This window comes from Alexandromys fortis, unplaced genomic scaffold, assembly GCF_014885135.2.
Source record: "Alexandromys fortis isolate MF-2015 unplaced genomic scaffold, M_Fortis_MF-2015_v1.1 scaffold_53, whole genome shotgun sequence".
Classification (NCBI taxonomy): domain Eukaryota; kingdom Metazoa; phylum Chordata; class Mammalia; order Rodentia; family Cricetidae; genus Alexandromys; species Alexandromys fortis.
The window spans coordinates 9,969,603-9,989,035 of NW_026067939.1; the positions used below are offsets into that span (position 1 = coordinate 9,969,603).

Sequence of the window (19,433 nt, forward strand, 5' to 3'; positions counted from 1 at the left end):
CAGAAATGCATGTCCAACATACAATGCCAGTGACCGATAAGAGTACAGTTTTTCACAGTAATATTTTTGTCCCTCTCAAGGTTCATGAAAACAAATTAAACACCACAACAGAGCAAAAGCCTTACCCTTCCTTTGTTCAGTGTTTCTTGTGCTTCTAACTTATAGACAAGGAAATCTAGCAAAGATAAAAAAATGCAGAGAGAGAAAGTGGTAAGTCAATCCATTTTAAAACTTTTCGACATCCCAGAGAAAAAAGCTGCACTTTACTCAGACTTGCAAAAACCTTTTCAGTTCGAATCAGTCTATTTGGTGATTTATGTATTTCATCTTGCTTCTCAAAGCTTTGGAAAACAGATGACAAAGCGTGCTGTCTTCCGCGTCCCCTTCTATCTGTAAATCCTGCGTCCCCAGAATCCGTATTTTAATCAAGTGGCTAATGGCGCACTTACAATATCTCTGAAAAGCTTCCCTCGAAACTGAGAGGCAGGGGGTGCATTTGGAGACAGGGTGATTTATTGCTATCCACCAAAGGGCACACTACTCCCTTCAGGGGCTGAAAAAAGACAAGCCACCTTCCATGCTCTGAAAACTTTATTATCCACTAGATGGCACCATAAAATCACTCCGTAAAGATAAGTCTTCAAGAGTTTCTCAGAATTCTCAAGTCTGTTCAACCCAAGAGAGTATTTATTGCACAAAATCCAGCACCCATCACTAAACCTAACCTTCTACTCCACCAAGGGAGACAAGAGCTCAAATTCCAAGATTCATCACAAAATGTGAATAAATAAAAAATAAGAATGCAGACAGCTTCCGGCAGCTAGACGCTGGAGTGCATGCCTTCCTAAGAAGCCCTGATGACAGTCAGCAGCACTGCCAGGGTCACCTGCTCATTTCTGACTGAGAAACTTTTCATGAAATAGTAATAACAGCGACTTCATTCAAAAGATTCCAGGTAGTGTTTCAACTCACACACTACAGATATGTAAGACGGGGCTTATGAAAAGTGGCATGTTCTAAACCATGCATGTCTTCCCAAACCCCAACTGTGGACAGAGGTTTGCTGCATTTGAAATACAGCTATATTCTACAGAAGGGAACTCATGTATTATTTTGGAAATAATTTGGGTGCCGATGTACGACCGTCATGAAGGCTGCAGAAGCAGAATGAAAGCTAAATCTGTTCTTGAGCCTGTAATGCACAGGCTTCTCTGCGGGACAGGAGGAAGTGGAGACCTCTGAGTCACAACCTGATGATAAAGCTCACACATCCACTCACTATCTGACCTGAGTTCCCAAAGGAGAAGGAAAGGCTACTTCCCCATCGCTGAGCCTGTATAAAATGTCGGCATCATGCCAAGCATTGACAGCTCTTTCTCTGCCCACCTATAGCCCTGGCTTTGGGCTCATTTTAGAAGCGACTTAGCAAAAAAAAAAAAAAAAAAAAAATAATAATAATAATAATAATAATAATAATAATAATAAATACAAAAGCAAAAAGCATCACAGGTCAAGTAATGATACATCAAAGAAGAGTAAGAGGAAGCCAAAGACCACAAGCTCGGGCTTACCTTCCTTTGCTTTCTTGTGCTCAAGCCTCTCCTTTTGCAAAGATTTCTCTAGTCTTGATCTGTGTTCGTATACAACTGGAAAAAGAAGAGTTAAATTTGTCAGAGAACTAAAAGGTACAGAGGAAAACTCACAGCAATTTTAAAAACATCAACCAGTAAAGGGCCCCACATCCAATTAAGGTAAAAATATGAAGTCTGAATATGTCAGACTTCATATTTTTACCTTACCTGACATACCTGAAGTAGAGGGTAGGCAGCGAGATATGTTCAAAGATCCGGATTCTGACCAAGCAAATGCACAAGTTATACACACACTGTGGGGCCCAACTCCGGGAGGGCCCCCTAGCAAACGCTGATATGTCCTGCAGCCAGCACCCTTTCCCTCTGGTGCCTCTTAACTACGTCCGGAAGGCTCAGCATTCCCAGGCAACTGTGTCCACTTCCAAGACTTCAGCCGCAGTCCACACAGCATTTGTACCTTCGCACACATTCCCTATGATCGCTTCCCTGGTAATTAGCAGAGGAGCATTTCCCTGTTGGTACCCCTCATCTGCAAAGTCGGTGCGCCCCAAATCTCAGCCAAAGCAACCGCCACGGAGAGCGGCACACCACTGTGACTGCGCTAAGAGGAGACTCTCTTTCCACTTCCGTGTTGGAGCCAGCACGGAAAAGGGACACAGTGAAAGAGGATGGGGAGCTAGCTCTCCAGAGACCTCATGAAGGTGCCCACAAAGAAAGTCGGGTTCACTATCCATGAGAGCAAACCCACGTTCGTTCTGAAGGTCCTCCTGCCTTCTCTGCCCTCTGCTTTTCATCCACGACGAAGAAGCCAGAGGTGTTTAGAGAGTATGGGGAAGGCAGACTCGTGGGGGGATTGGCGCTCCACGGCTCTTACTACACTGGTGAACAGATATTTGTAGCAAGCAGAAACTGCAAGTGAGAAAGACTTCACCTAGGAATGAATGAGATATGATACATTAGACTAGACTAGATCAGACAATGCAACCAACAAACTAATGCCATGTGTATAGAGGTATAAGCCATTGAAAAGTTCAGGGCTATTTGATTTTGTTTAAATTCCCCCCCAAAAAAGCCTTAGAAACCAACAAATGTGTCTCAGACGTTGTCTGGGAAAAGAAGGCTCAGCTGCAGAGTGGTTTGAGCAGGCAGTGAGGGCTGAGAAAAGGATAAGCTCAATTGCAGATGTACCCTCCAAGTCCTGTTTGTCCAGCGTTATGTCAACTATGATCTCATTCTCCGGCAAGCTAAGCCAATTCCATTGCTCCATTCTTTGATCAGACCCAAGCACCCCTGGGCTATATACAATTCCATCCGCTTTGGTCAATAACTGTCTACACACAACACAAGAACTGTCTCCATACAAACAGTTACTGCCAACGTTGTCAGGAACCCAGAAATTCCCATCCTTTTCCTTCTGCCATGACCCCCTGCTGAGGAAGGAATTGCCGGCTTTTCTGCCCGCTCTGTCATGGATAGATTCCTTTACTTGTGACTGCTGCTCTCTTTCTTTGTGGCCTTGATTTGTACTAAAATCCCCAGCCTGACTGATTTCTGGAACCAGAAAGGCAGGAAAAGGTAAATGTTTCTGTAGCAATTATGATATGCATATTGTTTATCTATTGTCAATAATATTGGCCTATTTCTTTTTACTTGAAAAATCTACTTGAAGAGATGGAAAGAAACCATTTATTTTTTCAGTGCATAAGCCGGAAGCCTATTCATAGGTAGTAAAGAAAGACCAGATAGAATCTTTAAGTGCTTCTAGAAAAACACAATCACTATTATACACATACATACTCATAAACACACATATGCATGTGCATATACACACACAGGTACACTTCTTTCAGCATGTATTTTTCAGGCTTTTGAGCTAGCGATTTATCTTGTGAGTTTATTGTTTCTGTTAGAAGAAAGATTGTTAATCAATCCTTGCCACCTGTCTCTATCTTTCTACTTATACTCCGAAGTCAAGGGCATCAGTCACGATGAACGAAAGCCATACAACGACACATAATGGATAGTCTCACAGCACCAAAAGCATCAAGTGGGGGACGTTTAAAACAATGGTCCAAACCTGGCATTCTAACTCTTGAATCTGATGTAAGCCTACACAGGATTTAAAATGTAAGCTCCTAAGAAAAATAAAAAGATAAATGAAACTCTGTAATACTTATCTCCTCCCAGGCTTGCTGAAAGAGGCTGTAATAGCTTCCATGCAGCAAAGAATGGAAAGAGGGCTCACATCTACTAAAAAAAAAAAAAAAAAAAAAAAAAAAAAAAAACTGGAAAGAAAAACTTTTTAGGAGTTTAAAACAACATGGCAGCCTCCGTGGCCATTTGGCATTGACACACTGTCTTTCATCTAAAAGTTACAAAGAAACACTGTGTGCATCCCATTCTGGGTAAAAGACTATTCTCAGAAGTTCAGAGTAAAATGTTTCAGCTCAAAATCGAGAAGCAACTCTTGCAGGGGCTGGAGAGATGGCTCAGCGGTTAAGAGATTTTGTTGTTTGTGCAAAGGACGCTGGTTTGGTTCCCAGCACTGGGAACTCCAGTTCCAGGGGATCAGGACACACCCTTCTGACCTTCATGAGAACCAAACATGCCTGTGGTACACAAACACACGTGCACACAACACACTCAGACACATGAAATAGAAAAATCTTCAAAAGTTTTAAAGGAAAAAAAAACAGTCAAAAACTTTGCACAAAACACTACCAAATGTCTTGACTTCTTAAACCAATTTGGCAGAACCAACAATGGCCCACGTTTCTGTTTTTATTCTTTTCTTCCCCTTCAGATCTTACTACAATATAACCTCTTACCAAACCTTGGCTAAGAATCACATAGTTCAGCAGGTAGAACACTTAATCCTTGTCAGTAATCAAATTTTAAACAAATAAATTTGTAAGTTCAAAAAGGGTGGCTATACAAAGACAGCCAGGTAACAAAAAAAGAAGAGGGGAAATCAATTCAAAGCAATACATGGAGTTCTCAGAACAGGATGTTTTAAAGGCTTCTGGGTGATTTTAGGACTAAAATCAGGTATTTATGATCATCTGAGTGTGTGTGTGTTATACACATTTCAATGGATGTGGTTGAGTGTAGATGAGCATGGTGAGACAAGACAGACACCAGGCATCTTCCTTCCTTCTTGTTTCCTGAGACAGGACCATCCAAGGAACCTGAAGCCTACCCATTCAGCTAGGCGGGGCTGCCAATGAACTAACTCCATGGGATCCACCTGTGAAGTTGCTAATATCAGAGGTACAGATGGCTCCAGTGCACCATGCTCTTTACGTGAGTGCTGGAGACTGAACATAAAGCTTCATGCTTGTTCTCTCCCTAGTCCCATGATATAGCCAATAAGAACCTAGATGACCCTCAACCGAAGAATGGATAAGGAAAATGTGGTTCATTCATACACATCTTGAAATTTGCAGCAAATGTACGGAACTAGAAAAAAAAAACAACATACTGAGTGAGGTTATCCATACCCAGAAAGACAAATAAAATATGTACTCACTCATAAGTGGCTTTAAGACATAAAGCAAAGAAAAACCAGCCTACAATCCATAACTCCAGAGAACCTAGACAACAAAGAAGATTCTAAGAGAGACATACATGGATCCACCTAGAAAGGAAGAAAAGAGACAAGATCCCTGAGTAAATTGGGAGTGTCGGGGGCAGGGGCAAAGAGTGGAAAGAGAGAAGGGGGGAAGGAAGTGGACTGGAGAAAATGTACAGCTCAATTAAAATTAAAAATAAAGAACCACTTTGACTTGCGATATTAATTCACTATACATGGGGTGGAGGCAGTCACCGATTCCTTACTCTCTGGAGAAAAAGACGGGGATTCAACACGAAAATGACGTTATAGATGTCTCTTTACGATATATTTTCTTCTTGCTTGAGCAACTTTACTTTATACAGAGTCTGAAGATGAATATATAACATCTTAGAAAATCCACAGCAAACCACCAAGGGACAGGGGATGTAACTGCTACCGTCTGGTCCTCACACCAGACCTTCCTTCCAGCTCCCAGGAGAGGGAGAAGGCACGGCTAGGCGCACACTAAGATCCATCCTCCTGATTTCTCGCTTAGACGACTCCTACACTGTTAATGCCGTGCATGGTGAGCTCCTGCTGCTGGAGTCTGGGTTTTGAATGTGTCTCATGATCCACGTGTTAAAGGCTCAGCCCAAGAGTGACACCACGGGAGGAGAAAGGGAGACCTGCAGCAGGCAAGGCCTAGTGACGTGGTCTCTTCATCACTGGAGGGTCCCGTGAAGGTAAACTCCCCGTTCTTGGCTATCAGTAAGTAGAGTTTTTTTTTTTTTTTTTCCTCCACATGCCAAAAAAGCAGGGTCAAGCATTACAGACTGGAACTTTCAAGGCTGCAAGCCAAAACAATCTTTTCTCTAGATAAGTTCATTGTCTCAGGTATTCTTTATGGTGGCAGGAAGCTAACACCCATATTTTCCATTACAACCTTTCCTGTTTGCTTTATAATTTACACTCTCATTTAGTTATTATCTAAGTCCCCCGCTGGTTCAAGACCTAGACTTTGGGGGAGTGCCTCGTCATGACTTCCCTTCACAAGCCGAGTGGCACCCAAAGCCCCCATGAGGCTTCACCTTACTGTTCGGCCTCCAACCCTACAGCTTTCTTGCTTCTTCCCGAACACACAAGACACACATTTAACTTAGCAGCTTGCTATCCTGTTCCTGAGTACTAGCTGCTTTTTCTTCAGGTAACAGCCTAAATAGTGTCTTCGTTCCCTAACCTCCTCAGAGCTGGGGACATGGTACAGTAGGGAGGAGGGCTTACCTGACAAGCAGGAGCACCCACCTGTGAGTTCCCTTAAAGAAGAGAGGCTGAGCTGGTGGAGTGTTCATGGAAAGTCTTCAGAGGTGACAGGGGGCTTGTACTGCACAGGGCTAAGGGACACTTCCAAGGGCACTCCTAGCTGGACAGGTACAGGGACTAGACCTTTATGAGCTGCGGTAAGAGACGCAAAGTCACTCCAAAGAAAGATCCTTTGTATACAGACTGTATGTATACAGGACTCTTCTCATCCTGCAGTAGGACTTCAGCCAGACCACTTCAGAGTGTTTTACAGAAGGAGAGAAAAGGAGAAGGAAAGAGAGGTGAACGAAGGTAGGGGGAGAGAGGCTGTTTTGAGTCTTTTAAATCCATACAGAAATGCATACAAACCCTCTTAAGATGGGTTAAACATATGTTGCGGTTTGAATGTAAAATGCACCAACTAGCTCATGTGTTTGGACATGAGCATTTTGTTTAAATATATAAATATATTTATATTTAATTATATTTAAGCATAAATAAATATATTAGGTGGTAATCGAAAGAGCAAGATAAAAACATACAGAAACATATTTAAGGCATGGAGAGAGATGGGGAGGTAGATTTCTCTTCTAAGTGCAAAGTGACATAAGGCCTCTTCAAGAAGGACCCACTGGAAGCCAAATTTGACAGGCTTACAGGGATGGAGAGAGAGTGCTGCATATAGAGAAAACAGATCACAAGCATGTGTGTGTGTGTGTGTGTGTGTGTGTGTGTGTGTGTGTGTGTACGAAGACAGAAGGTCAGAGGTCAGAGCATCGGATCGTGGCCAGCCTGGAAGGCAGAGGTTTGGAGAAAGGGAGGGGACACTTTCCATAGGCCTCTCTCTAACTTGGGCTTTCACCCACAGGGACATGGGGAACCACTGGGTTGTTCCGAACAGACGTGTGATGGGATTTTTATATTAGTGTAGACTACATGAGGAACAAGATCCAGTTGGGATGCTGTGTAGCTATTTGCTCCAAACTGAAGCATTCCTACCTCAAGGAAAGAAGGAGGCTCAAGACTCAGGAGCTAACCTGACTTCCAAGGCTGAGGAGCTCAGTCGGTTATGAAATCCACACTGCTCCTCCCTGGGGAAGAGCAGCACCACCTGCTGCAGAGAGGACACCCTCTCCATTGAACTGCTTGCCAGTCACAGAGCATGGCTAGGAGTGCAGCTTCTGTGAGCTCAGGCAGGTGAGAACAGGCGCTTGGCTGCTCTAACTGCCCTTTCATTGCCCTTGCTCATCAATGTCAACTTTCCCCCATGTTCCTGAAAGTGGCCCCAATTATCTCACTGGATGGCTGAGCTGGACCAAGACTATCAACATTCTAGCACAGAGGAGGAAGGGGTTGGTGAGCTCAGAGTCAGCTCTCTTTAAGTTCGCAGCTCTTGGTAGGTCAGGCGCACTCAAGAGGATAGGCCTACACCTGTGAGGAATGGGTAGTAGCCCAAACACAAGTTGGTCAGGAACGTAAAAAAGAAAAAAACTAAAACCTGAGTTTGGGGTGGATCTGAGAGGAGTTAAGGGGCGAAGTGAGGGTGAACATGATCAAAACACATTTATAAGGTCATCAAAAAATAATAAAATAACATTATCTTAAAAAATAAATGAAGCCAGGCAGAAAGTAGGTAATTATCAAATAACTCTAGTTATAAAATGTTCAAGAGCAAGCAAACTAATTAATGGTCATGGTTTTCTGTTTACAGTGTGTATGCGGTAGGTCGTGTGAGGTAGCCAGGGAAAGGGTTTCAAATGGCGGGGAGGTTTGGATCCTCAGTGGAAGGGCCACTTAACTCAAGCATGATAAGTGTGTAATTTGATAGTTTATCAAAAACTTAGATCATATCTATATCTTTCTATCTATATCTTTATCTGGACACATCTATCTATATATCTATGTACATTAGATAGATATATAGAAAACAAATACAGGAGAAAATACAGTATTTCTCTTTCTGAGACTGGCTTAATTGATTTATTATGGTGTTCCAGATGCGGATACATAAAATCAGATATGTAAATATGATAAAAGTAGGAGTGAATCTACCTAAAGGAGCAAATGTAAGTGGGAGTCAGGGGGATGGGTGAGTTATAGGGAGATATAATAAACACACCACACACACTTACATGCAACGCAGTACTGTATATACTGTATATAATGAACATGAACAACAAAATTTTACACAACTAAAAACCAACCAAACAAACGACTGTTCAAACACACCAAATATTTGTTGGCATAAAGATCCTGATTCCTTCTGACCGGGAATTTATGGAAGAGCCTTTTCAAACACAGAGACTCTCATTCGATGCTGTCACTTGCATCTTACCTTCCCTCCTTCCACAAACTTTTGCATCAAGACTTTATATTAATGGCAGAAAACAAATGAATTCTCGAGGACAAACACACAAACAAAAAGACTCATGGCGAAAACTTTCACAAAATTATCTTTTACAAAACTCAACATAACCTTGGTATGAAATAGTAGTAAAATTATGGCACATGCTATTGCAATTATGTAAGTAAATTGAGCAATGAAAAATACATTTAAAAGGTCACTTTGCCTATTATCTAAACATAATTAGTTTTTAACTTGTCACATCCATGAGTGACATCAGTACCAACATAAGCCGAGTGTTCCGTTCTCTCATAGTTTCTAGAGGACACAAAACTTCTCTCGATATTAACACAGGAGGATTTTTGTCGGGCGCCTGGCTGGAAACTTTGTCCTATGTCTCAGGATGACCTGAGAAAAATTAGGATGACTGTCTCCTTCATTTGTCCCGTAAGAGCAGTTATGCTTTCTGTTTGGTCAACTCCTAGACGGATTGATTTTGTCTTATTTTTGTGGAAAGCTTTGTTTCCAAAGACATTTTGTATTTTCAACTGTGAGGATGCTTTCCCGGGAATAAATACCCACTCTTTTAAAATGTTCCTGCAAGCTTCAAAAATAAGATTCTGTCAGGTGCCTTCCATAAATATCTAACTGCAGCAAATGAGGTCATTTTGGGCTCAAGTGTCTTCCTCACACGGCTCTGCTGCTTGAAATGAAGCAGTGGAGACAGTACCCAGGGATTGCAGAGGCTCTGCCCTGATTCTACTGTGAAATGAATTCTTTTCAGAGGACTAATTTTGCAAGCAGAAAACCGGATCCAGTAGGTGAGCATGCGTGACAACCACTGGAAAAGAGAGGAATACAGGGAAGTAAAATATCTTTAGCCAAATAAACCAAAGTGCCCGAGTGAATGATTAGAAGCGAACTATAAATATAAGTCCAGGGGTCTGGGGACTCAGTGCATTTGGCAAAGTAATTGCTTAGCATGCAGCAAGCACTGGAAGTAGAGCTCTCTGGAAGAAGAGACAGTGGGGGCAAGGGAATCAGGAATTCAAGATCACCCTTGGCCATACACACAGTGAGCTTAAGGATACCTGAGACCTTAGATACCTGAGATCTTGTCTCTATGTAAATGTGTCTGTCTGTCTATCTATCTATCTATCTATCTATCTATCTATCTATCTATCTATCTATCTATCTATCATCTTTCTATTATCTATCTATCTTTCTATTATCTATCTATCAATCATCTATCTATCTACTTACCTACCTATCTAAATATGTATCATCTTCCTACCTACCTACCTACCTATTCATCTAAATGACAAGAAAATAAGTAAAATTCTCTAGAGGGATGAGTAAAAGGGTATGAGCAGAAAGATACTCAATGTACAATACCAAAACTTGAAGAAATAATTTTTTAAGAAAGAAAATAGATCCAATGATGGGATCACTATTTATTGGATGAACTTTTATAACTCGAGCTAAGGGCGAGGAAGGGGAGGACATATCACGCACTCAGTTTTAGTCACACTTTCTATCTGCTGGGACTATTGACACAGAGAAGCCAGTGACACTCCAACCCCCAGCTTGTGTTTCCATGTCACATCGCATCTCTAAGGCCTGGCACAGCCGTCTCAGGATTCTAGCCCCGGCTGCCCACGGCTACTGCTCATTCTTGCTGGCAGTTTACACTGCTTAGCTACCACTGTTTACTAGGGAAGAGTCTCAAAACCCTGCTATTCCAAAGAAACTCAGGACAATGAAGCACTGGAGGCCTAAACCGATAGTAGATACCCAAAGTTCATTTCAACAGCTTGACTAAAATGTCTTTATATCCTTTACTCTGGGCTCATTTTTTGATAAAAATCTTTCTGTTGGGAGGATAGGCTGATCAAGCAAAAGTTTCCGAAGACTTCTGAAAGAGAAATTTTAAGTTCCTATAACAAATGCAAGAAACGGAGCTCTTCCAAATATCTCTGTGCCATTCTTTCGTTTTCTTAAATTGCTAGAGAAAATGGGTATTTTCTTGACGGTTTCCTAAGGATACACAGGGCTATGAAGAGGACTGACTTCTACACCGAGATCCCAGGCAGAGCTTGGTTAAGGGGATGGGTACACGTCACTCCCTAAGTTTTACACTGCTGGCAAGAGCCCTACAGTGGAAGGCTGAGATCACTGGGTGACTCCCCACAAGGTCAAATACGAGGGTTCTCTTTCTCTTTCTTTAAGGAGGGACTTAGTCTTTATAGGAGGTGGGGGATTTAGAAAGGATTGTAGGAGATTCTCCATGATGATCTGAGGATTCGGACGCTTTTCTGGAAGGCTTTCTCTGAGCAGGCTTAAGGGCTTCCTTCACCTTGGCGTGCACACAGTGAACAGCCAATGACTACAGATGCAAGATCTGGGTCGGCATTGGGTGTAGAATATTTGTGTACATTGTGAAGACGTGTCTCTGCCTAAGGTGCCTTCTGGTTGGTTTAATAAAGAGCTGAAAGGCTAATATCTAGGTAGAAGAAGATATGTGGGATTTCCAGGGAGAGAGAGGGGTACGAAGGGGAGAAATATAGGTTCTAAGCTTTTATAATTAATAATAAGTCTCTGTGTCATTATTTGTGGGCTGGTGATCCAAACATAGTCTGACACAAAAACTTGTTACAAGCTTTTACGAGAGTTCACCCAGGCTTTGAGAGGCAGTGGGAATTCTCTTCCTCAGTCCCCTTAGGGCCCTAAACAACTCTTTCCAGAACCTTCTTACATTAGTTCATGTATATACTGGTCATTACCGCTGCATTGTGCGAATACTTAGGAAAATGTAGGTCTATAAATCTGCACTATTGGGTAGCCTTGAGTGGAGAACAATGTAATTTTCTGCAGTTTATTTGTTAAGTGGGGCCAGCAATATGGCTCAGCGTGGGTAAGGGGTCTTGTCACAGAGCCCGATGTACTCAGTTGTCTATCTGGAATTCCTGTTATGTCTTCCGACTTCCACATGTGTCGTGCTATATGCATAAACACACACAAGCACACACAAAATAAATAGGTTTTAGAACAAAAGAATGTTTGTTAAGCTACTGGACTAATACAAACTAAAGGATGCCTGAATCCAAAGAAAAACACGAGCTCCACAGTCTACTGGGCAATTTTTTAGCTCTAACATTTGAGATATATAGATGGCTACATATCAAGACAGAGTTCTATGAGTCCAATTTAAATAAACTTTAAATTTGAGGCGGTTTATTTCTACCAACACAGACACTATTATATTCTGCAACTTCTAATGTTTCTATATGAAAGGCATTTTTGAAAGAAGTATAATAAAACCAATAAATAGGGTCTACTGAAAGCATATGACAAGACAATAAAACAGAAAGACAAATTATTTCTTTGGGGACATCAGCATTCTAGCGAGACCTCCTAGCTCTCTTTTCAACTGCATTCCACAATTAGTAAATCAGATAAAATTTACTAAAAATAAGTTAAAGAAGAATGAAATCTTAATTTTCATTTAATTTTTATTAAATATTTTAAAGTAAAGAAATAATCCATCATTTACATATTTATATATTCATTAATAAGTTTATTATATATCAATCGTATAGAATTTATTTAATTAATAACATAAATAAATTATTTGATTATTGGTATTTAATAACAATCAAAGATTATGCTAAGAATAAAAAGCGGAAGGCCAGGCGGTGGTGGTGCACGCCTTTAATCCCATCACTCGGGAGGCAGAGGCAGGCGGATCTCTGTGAGTTCGAGACCAGCCTGGTCTACAGAGCTAGTTCCAGGACAGGCTCCAAAGCCACAGAGAAACCCTGTCTCGAAAAACCAAAAATAATAATAATAATAATAATAAAAAGCAGAAAAAGAAATCGAAAAACAGACAGAGGCAGGTAATGCCAAGAGATCATTAAACAAGGATTTTCAAGTAGCCTAAGGAAAATAACACTGGCCAGATTTAAGAGCTACCAGACACTGATCAGTTCTGAGCACAGAGCTAAGAAAGATCCCTTTTAATGTCTGCTTTCTCTTGAATAAAATTAAGTAAGGAGAGAGTTGAGTTAGCAACATCAATCGAAGGCTAAAATTTGATGCCATTATTGTGAGTAGGTCAAGTGTAGTAATGAAAAAGTGTGTGTGGAGATGTTGGAACTCAACTTACCAAGCATAGATTTTTCAACTTTACAACTATGGGGAAGAGATACTCATTGGCTGGAGCCCTTCAAATTTTGATCATTTCCCAGGTCAGTAACGCTCTGGTAATGCTTTCTAGAAGTCTAGAGATGAAGTTACCTGGCGTAGCTACTGTTCTATTGCTGTGACGAGACACTGTGACCAAGGCAACTTATAATGGAAACTTGCGTAAGTTTTCAGAGGGTTAGTAAATGGTCAGCATGGCGGAGACAAGGGTAGCAGGCAGCCAGGGGAGTAAAATGCTGCAGCTGTAGATGGCTTACATGTGGAGATAACATCCATGAGGCAGAGGGAGAGAGAGAGAGAGAAAGAGAGAGATGGGGGAGGGGGTAACTAGGAATGGTATTGGCTTTTGAACCCCAAAGCTCATTCCTAGTGACACACACCCTCCAAAAATGACACATCTCCTTCCTAATCCTTCCTGTGATAAATTTACCAGGTGATCCCACTTTGTGCTGAGGTGGCCGTACAGTAGCAATTTCCATATTAATGAAACAATTTAATTGAAACTGGCTTTGAACATCCTGATGACTTCCATCTGAACAGGAGAGGAAATCACCAGATGAACAGAACACTGAAGGCTCTGGCCAAAGGAGACATTCTATTTTATTTGTCACCTACGGTTTCAATAACTTGAAAGCTATAAATTAATATGTAATACTAATAAAATCTGACTAACCTTCATAAAATGACCATTTGTGTGTCTCTCTATATTAGTATGTTTGTGATATATATTAGTATATTGTGATATATATATATACTTTATATGTCTTTTATATATACACACATATGAATAAACACATTATCTTTTGCTGACAAGGAATAACAAAATGATATGTGTATACAAATAGAACTGCTTTAATTGAAAGTGGATTGAATGGGTAGCGCTTCTCGGATTTTCCCTCTTTTACTTATAAGTTGCCATTCATTCTTCTCATGAAAGTTTTTACATATTGTGCGTCTCCATTTAATTTCTGTTGCAGTCGTAAAATACCCCGAGAAAGAGCAGCCTCAGGAAGAAATGGGTGTGTTTCATCTTATAATTCCATTATTGTGAGTAGGTCAAGACAGGAACTTCAAACCATTACATCATATTTACTGTCAACAGCAGGGGAAAAAAAATCCATACATTCTCCATTGCTTGCTGTGCTCAGCTCAAATCTACACTCCCTTACCGTTCAGGACTCCTTGCCTAGGGGTTGGTGGTTCCCATCTTGGTTGTGTATTCCCATATCAATAACGAAAACAACTCCCCACCCCCACCCCAATGGCATGCTCCAAAGCCAACACAATGCCCTATTTTATTGAGACTCTCTTCCAGGGTGTGTCTCAGAGTTGTCAAGTTTAAAATGAAAGGCTAGTCATCATGTGTTGAGAAATAGCCAAGTGTATGAGCCCAGATAGGGAGGTAGAATCACAAGTACTTCTCCCTAAGGCAAGCAGAATTCCTCGCATGTCAAATGGCAGACTTTTGTGGGCCATGGGGCATGGCAAGGTGCACTGAAACAAGCCCAGGGATTTGCTTTAATATTTAATAAGCATGTAATTCAAGTATTAAAGTATTTAATGCCTCAAATTACATCTCTGACAAAATAGAAGGTCCTATCAAATGACTTCTAAGGCCTCCTCTTGCTGTATCATTCTCTTACTCTTTGAGATGTCTTACCAAGCAATAATACAGACACCAGAATTATTAAAGGTAAACGGTCTGATTTGCAGCCTAATTGTGAAGCTCAGCAAGAACGAGGGCCTGGGAAGAATCAAGGACCCAGCAAGGAAAAGAAACAAAGTCAAGTCTAAGAGAAGCAACATCTCCTAAGCCGACAGGTTAGGGGCCATGATGAGAGCTAAGTGATTTGTGGTCCCCTTTCTTCCGCAACGTACTGTTTTTACAGCTGCAAAAAAATGCGAAGCAGGTGAAAACAGGAAAGCCATGGAGCAGAAAGAGCTCAGTCGCTCCAGATTCTGCCAGTTCAACATCCATCTGAAGTAGCTGACGCTCAGTTTCGCTACGTATCCACTTCCATCCACAGTAAACCTAATTATAGCCAAAGCCTTTAAGCAAAGGCTCATTAGCACACTCGACATTTCTCCTTTATGTTACATTATTTTTCCATGTAACTAAAAAAAAAAAAAAAAAAGGTAAACTAGAAGTTCTTAGGGGAAGGGAACCGTCAGCCACTAAAGATTTCTTTCTTTCTACATCACCTTGTAGATAAACTGTCCCTCAGAGGTTAAATGTATTTGCAGATGAGTGTCCATGTACTCAGGAGGAAAATGTCTTTTAAAACACACGTCAGTGGTAATCACAATAAATTAGACTTTCATGGCCTTTCCCAGCGTGTACACAAAGAACTTAATTCACTCTAATTAAGGGGGAACAAGGAAGATGATAATTAGAAATTACAACTATCTGCTCATTAGAGGATCTTGGGCCAATCTTGAGCGATTAGCTCATATTTGCAGTACTTAAAAAATGCAATTATTTTAAAAATCATTCCATTTTTGGGGGCAGTGAATCAGTATGGTTTAGATCTTTTATTGCTCTCCGTTTCTACTTGAAATACTTGTGGCAAATTTGGGTCATCAGGAACATGAGGAATAAAGGGCAAACTGCCCTCTAATTTACCCTTAGATCATTTATGTACTGTGTCACCCAGGTGATAAAGTCCCGTTAATGCAAGTAAAAAAGACAATGTGCAGTTAATAGTCAGGGCTGCCTCTTGCACCTTTGCTTTACAATTTTGAGAATGCACTGAGTGAATGTCTGTCTGACACTGTAGACGAACCATTTTTTGATTGCTAACTTTAGTAAAGGTAAGTTTGTGGCTCCTTTATTTCTTATTTGACAATGGAATGAAAATTGCTCTGCTTCCAAGTAGTCCAGTCCTTCATGAGCAAAGATATATGAACCAAGACTCCCCTTACGATGGATCAAAGCAAAGAGCCTGGGAACACACGTTAAGCAGGTGAAGACACAATCGGCATTATATGTAGGCAAACAAAAATTCTGGAGCGATAGCTTGACTTCAGAAATTCATAAAGTAACCCAATATAAAAAATATTAGAATGTATAAATAAGCCTTATTGGTCATGGTTTGACTCTTTCCTCTAGACATATGTTGGAAAGTCAACACCCAATGCAATAGGTTATATATATTAAGAGACTGTAAGACAAAAGTTCTAGAACCATCTCTAGTGTAAAGCATGCACTGCCCAAGGCCACCTACAGGCAATGTGCTCCTCAGACCTGAGGCTGAGGCCCAAATGCTCCAGAAGGAACATGTGCATGAACTGTGGATTCATTGCAATGACTCTTACATTTCAAGAGCCATATAGAAATGCCTGTTAAACACCTGCTCCAAAGGCACAGTCAGAATTGAGAGTCCCCACTAGAGAAGTACCAGTGGAGGCCAAGAGTGGAGCATCCCAAGAGTCCCCAGAACTACAGAGTTACAGCACATTAGTCTAGCCTATGAAGGCTGTGACACAAGACTCCAACCACATGAGCTCTTCGAAGAACTGTGTGCCCTGAAAAGTCACAATGACGAGACCGCAGGAAGCCTTGTGGGTCCAAACCTCTTGCCAGTGTGCCCAGGATGCTGGCTATGCCATCAAAGGAGATATAGCTACAACATTAACTTCATGTTATTTACTCTGTCGGGATTGGAATTTACGTTGGACTGACTATTCTTGTCTGATTTTCTCTTGGGGTGTAGGGATGTGTATCTACCATTGTATTCTGTGAGCAGGTAACTAGTTTAATGTCAGAGGCTCGCAGCTGGAGAGAGACATTCGCCAGGATAAAGTGTGCACAGAGGACCTTATCTGTTCTAATTTAGATGAGAGCATGAACTATGAGCCTCTGAATTGATGTAAGAAAGATCTAAAGGCATTGGAGACCATGGCAATGGGATGAATGCATTTTTATCTGTGAGAGGACATGAGATTGGAGTATAAATGACAGAATTATATTAATTTCCCACAAAAACTATGTACTAGCCAATTAATCATGAATTCTATAACAGTAAGAGGTAGAACATTTTAAAGAGTTCAGGTTTTAAATAATCCATCCACGTGCACACAATTTTAGTGAGTATGAAAGGACTTGAAGCTGCAGATTCAGTCTCGTTTTTGTTTGTTTAACATGCTCTCCCTGTCTCCTCCCCCTTAACTCCCTCCCCAACCCTTTTCCTTCCCTCTCTCTCCCCTCTCTCTCCATCCCCTACCTCTCTCCTCCTCTGCCTTCCACTGTGCCATGTTATAGGGTGGAGTTCCACACCAGATACAGACCCCTCAAGACTTCTCAGCCTCCAAAGCTGTAAGAAATAACTTTGTGTACCTTATAAATTATCCAGCCTCGGGCATGCCATTATTGCAGTGTACACATACACCCAAAGATGGAGACACCTTTTGATCTAAAGAAGTTGTCAAACTCCCGACAGAACCCAGTAAATCAGACTGATACGAAAGCTATCAGAGGTTATGACAGACATTTGAGAATTGAAAGAAATAAAGCCAGTGCCCATAAAGAATTCCTCTGAGGCAGAAAAGACAGTTCTACATTATCAATATGCAGACTATACATGGCATCTATGGATGGGAAGAGGACAATATTTCATGCAAATGTCCACAGTTGCATGAATCCAAAAGGATGAAATCTAACAAAATATATTTATATATTCTATCCTGCTGTTTCATTAGGAATACAGAAACTGTTTTCAGTTCTTTTAACTTCAGAACTAAAAAGTAGAGGATGTTATCAATTTACGTTTCCATTTTTAATTTAAATATCTCTGCAAAATACCCCTACTGGGTAAAAATACATACATTTAATAATACATACATTTATACATACATAAGAAATACATACATTTAAGAGTGCACCAAAAACTGAAACGGCTTTCCTCAAATATTACTGTGGAATTTTCCTGCAAAGTTTATGTTCTTTGCCACGATGAGCATGAAGGAAAAACGGACACAAAATTATGATTGCTCACTTCGCATTCCCAGTAAAGAAAACAAAGAAAATTATTAAAATGTCAGTTTAAAAATGATTATTTTTCAAATTCTGGAAACAAATGTCATTTTTTTAGTATATGAACTTAGTGTAGGATAAAAGTGTTCACAGCTGGTGTGTTCTTGGCTCTTTTCTCCGTACGCTGAACTATGCCCTGCAATGCTGAGCGAGTACAGACATCTGAACCTGAGACATGCTTTATTTCTGCTGTCCTCTAACTCTTGCCGTAATTTTGCAACAATTTAAAGTGGAAATAAGATATGTAATTCAAAACAGCAACTTAGGATGAGAAGAAGAGCTATATATCCACTTCGTTCTGTAAATAACAAGTAGAACAAACGCTCAAGTCTAACAGAAGTTCCAGCTCTTTGAAGACAGACACACTGGCAACCCTTTACTCCTTGGAATGCTCTGAATCTTTTCAATTTATATGCAACTATGAGCTAGTGCTTTGATTTTATACTGTAATATTAATTATTGTAATTCTAACTTTGCTATAGCTGATTAGCTTTAATTTTTGCACCTAATTTTTAGAAGAAAGAGAAAAACCCATGTCTATCTATTGACAAGACCAGTTAAGTGTTATACCCGGGGGGGAAATCCACAGTTGAATCTTCCCATCCGACCTCCATTAACACAGCATGAGAACCAATGTTTCTGATAACAGCTTTATTTTACTTCCAACGACAGCAAAGTAACCAACATAGCTTCTAAGGATTTTCACCAAGACTTGGAAAGAAAAAAGGACGTCATACAACTTTCAATATTGACTCTAATGCAGTAGAATTATTTAAACACGGAGACCAGAAACCGTCCAGGAACAGAAGGTGGTATGTTTATTATTTAACACAGAAACCTAAATTCATCAGAATATTCCATTTCCCTCATACTCTACTTAATTGAGCTTTTGCTGCTTTGATGTTCGGAATCCCCGAGTAAAGTGAATTAATAGCAGGGCCAGCAGGCAGGCAGAGATTGCTCCAAAATATGCAGCTGGAGGCATCGGGAGTTAGAAGACACTAAGCTGACTTTCCTTGAGGGAGATCTTAGGACCTCATTAGAGCTTGACGGCGTCTCTGTTTTACTGCCTCAGCCGCTCTCGCTTCTGCTCATTCCATCTAATGGGTAGCGTTCAACCATTCAAGGGCAACTCGAAAGCTCCGGAAGAGAAAGATGAGGTTATTAACTCACTGGGCATCCCTAAGGTAGACAGATGTCTTGGTTTGTTTTTTTTTTTCTCAGTTAAATTTTATCAACTATAAGTGGTGGTGGTGGGGGACGGGGGCTGACTGACTTTTCTGTCTATCATGTGGTATGTATACTGTTGTTGCTTTTTAAATTATCCAGAACTCTAGAAAAACAAGTGGTCTTCACCTTCGTAGACAGTGATACAGGCTAAGAAGATATGAAGCTTGCTAAAGGATATAT

General features: G+C 40.7%; 1 protein-coding gene across 2 annotated transcripts in view; it reads right to left on the reverse strand.

The window, feature by feature from the left end:
• Golim4 (golgi integral membrane protein 4) overlaps window positions 1-19,433 on the reverse strand; it is an 81,004-nt gene that overhangs the window by 37,050 nt on the left and 24,521 nt on the right. For both annotated transcript variants that reach the window (XM_050147447.1, XM_050147446.1), the window contains exons 2-3: window positions 1,572-1,646; window positions 126-175 (exon numbers count right to left, since the gene is read on the reverse strand). In XM_050147447.1, the coding sequence (XP_050003404.1) occupies window positions 126-175; window positions 1,572-1,646 (125 nt within the window). The remainder of the gene's footprint in view (window positions 1-125; window positions 176-1,571; window positions 1,647-19,433) is intronic.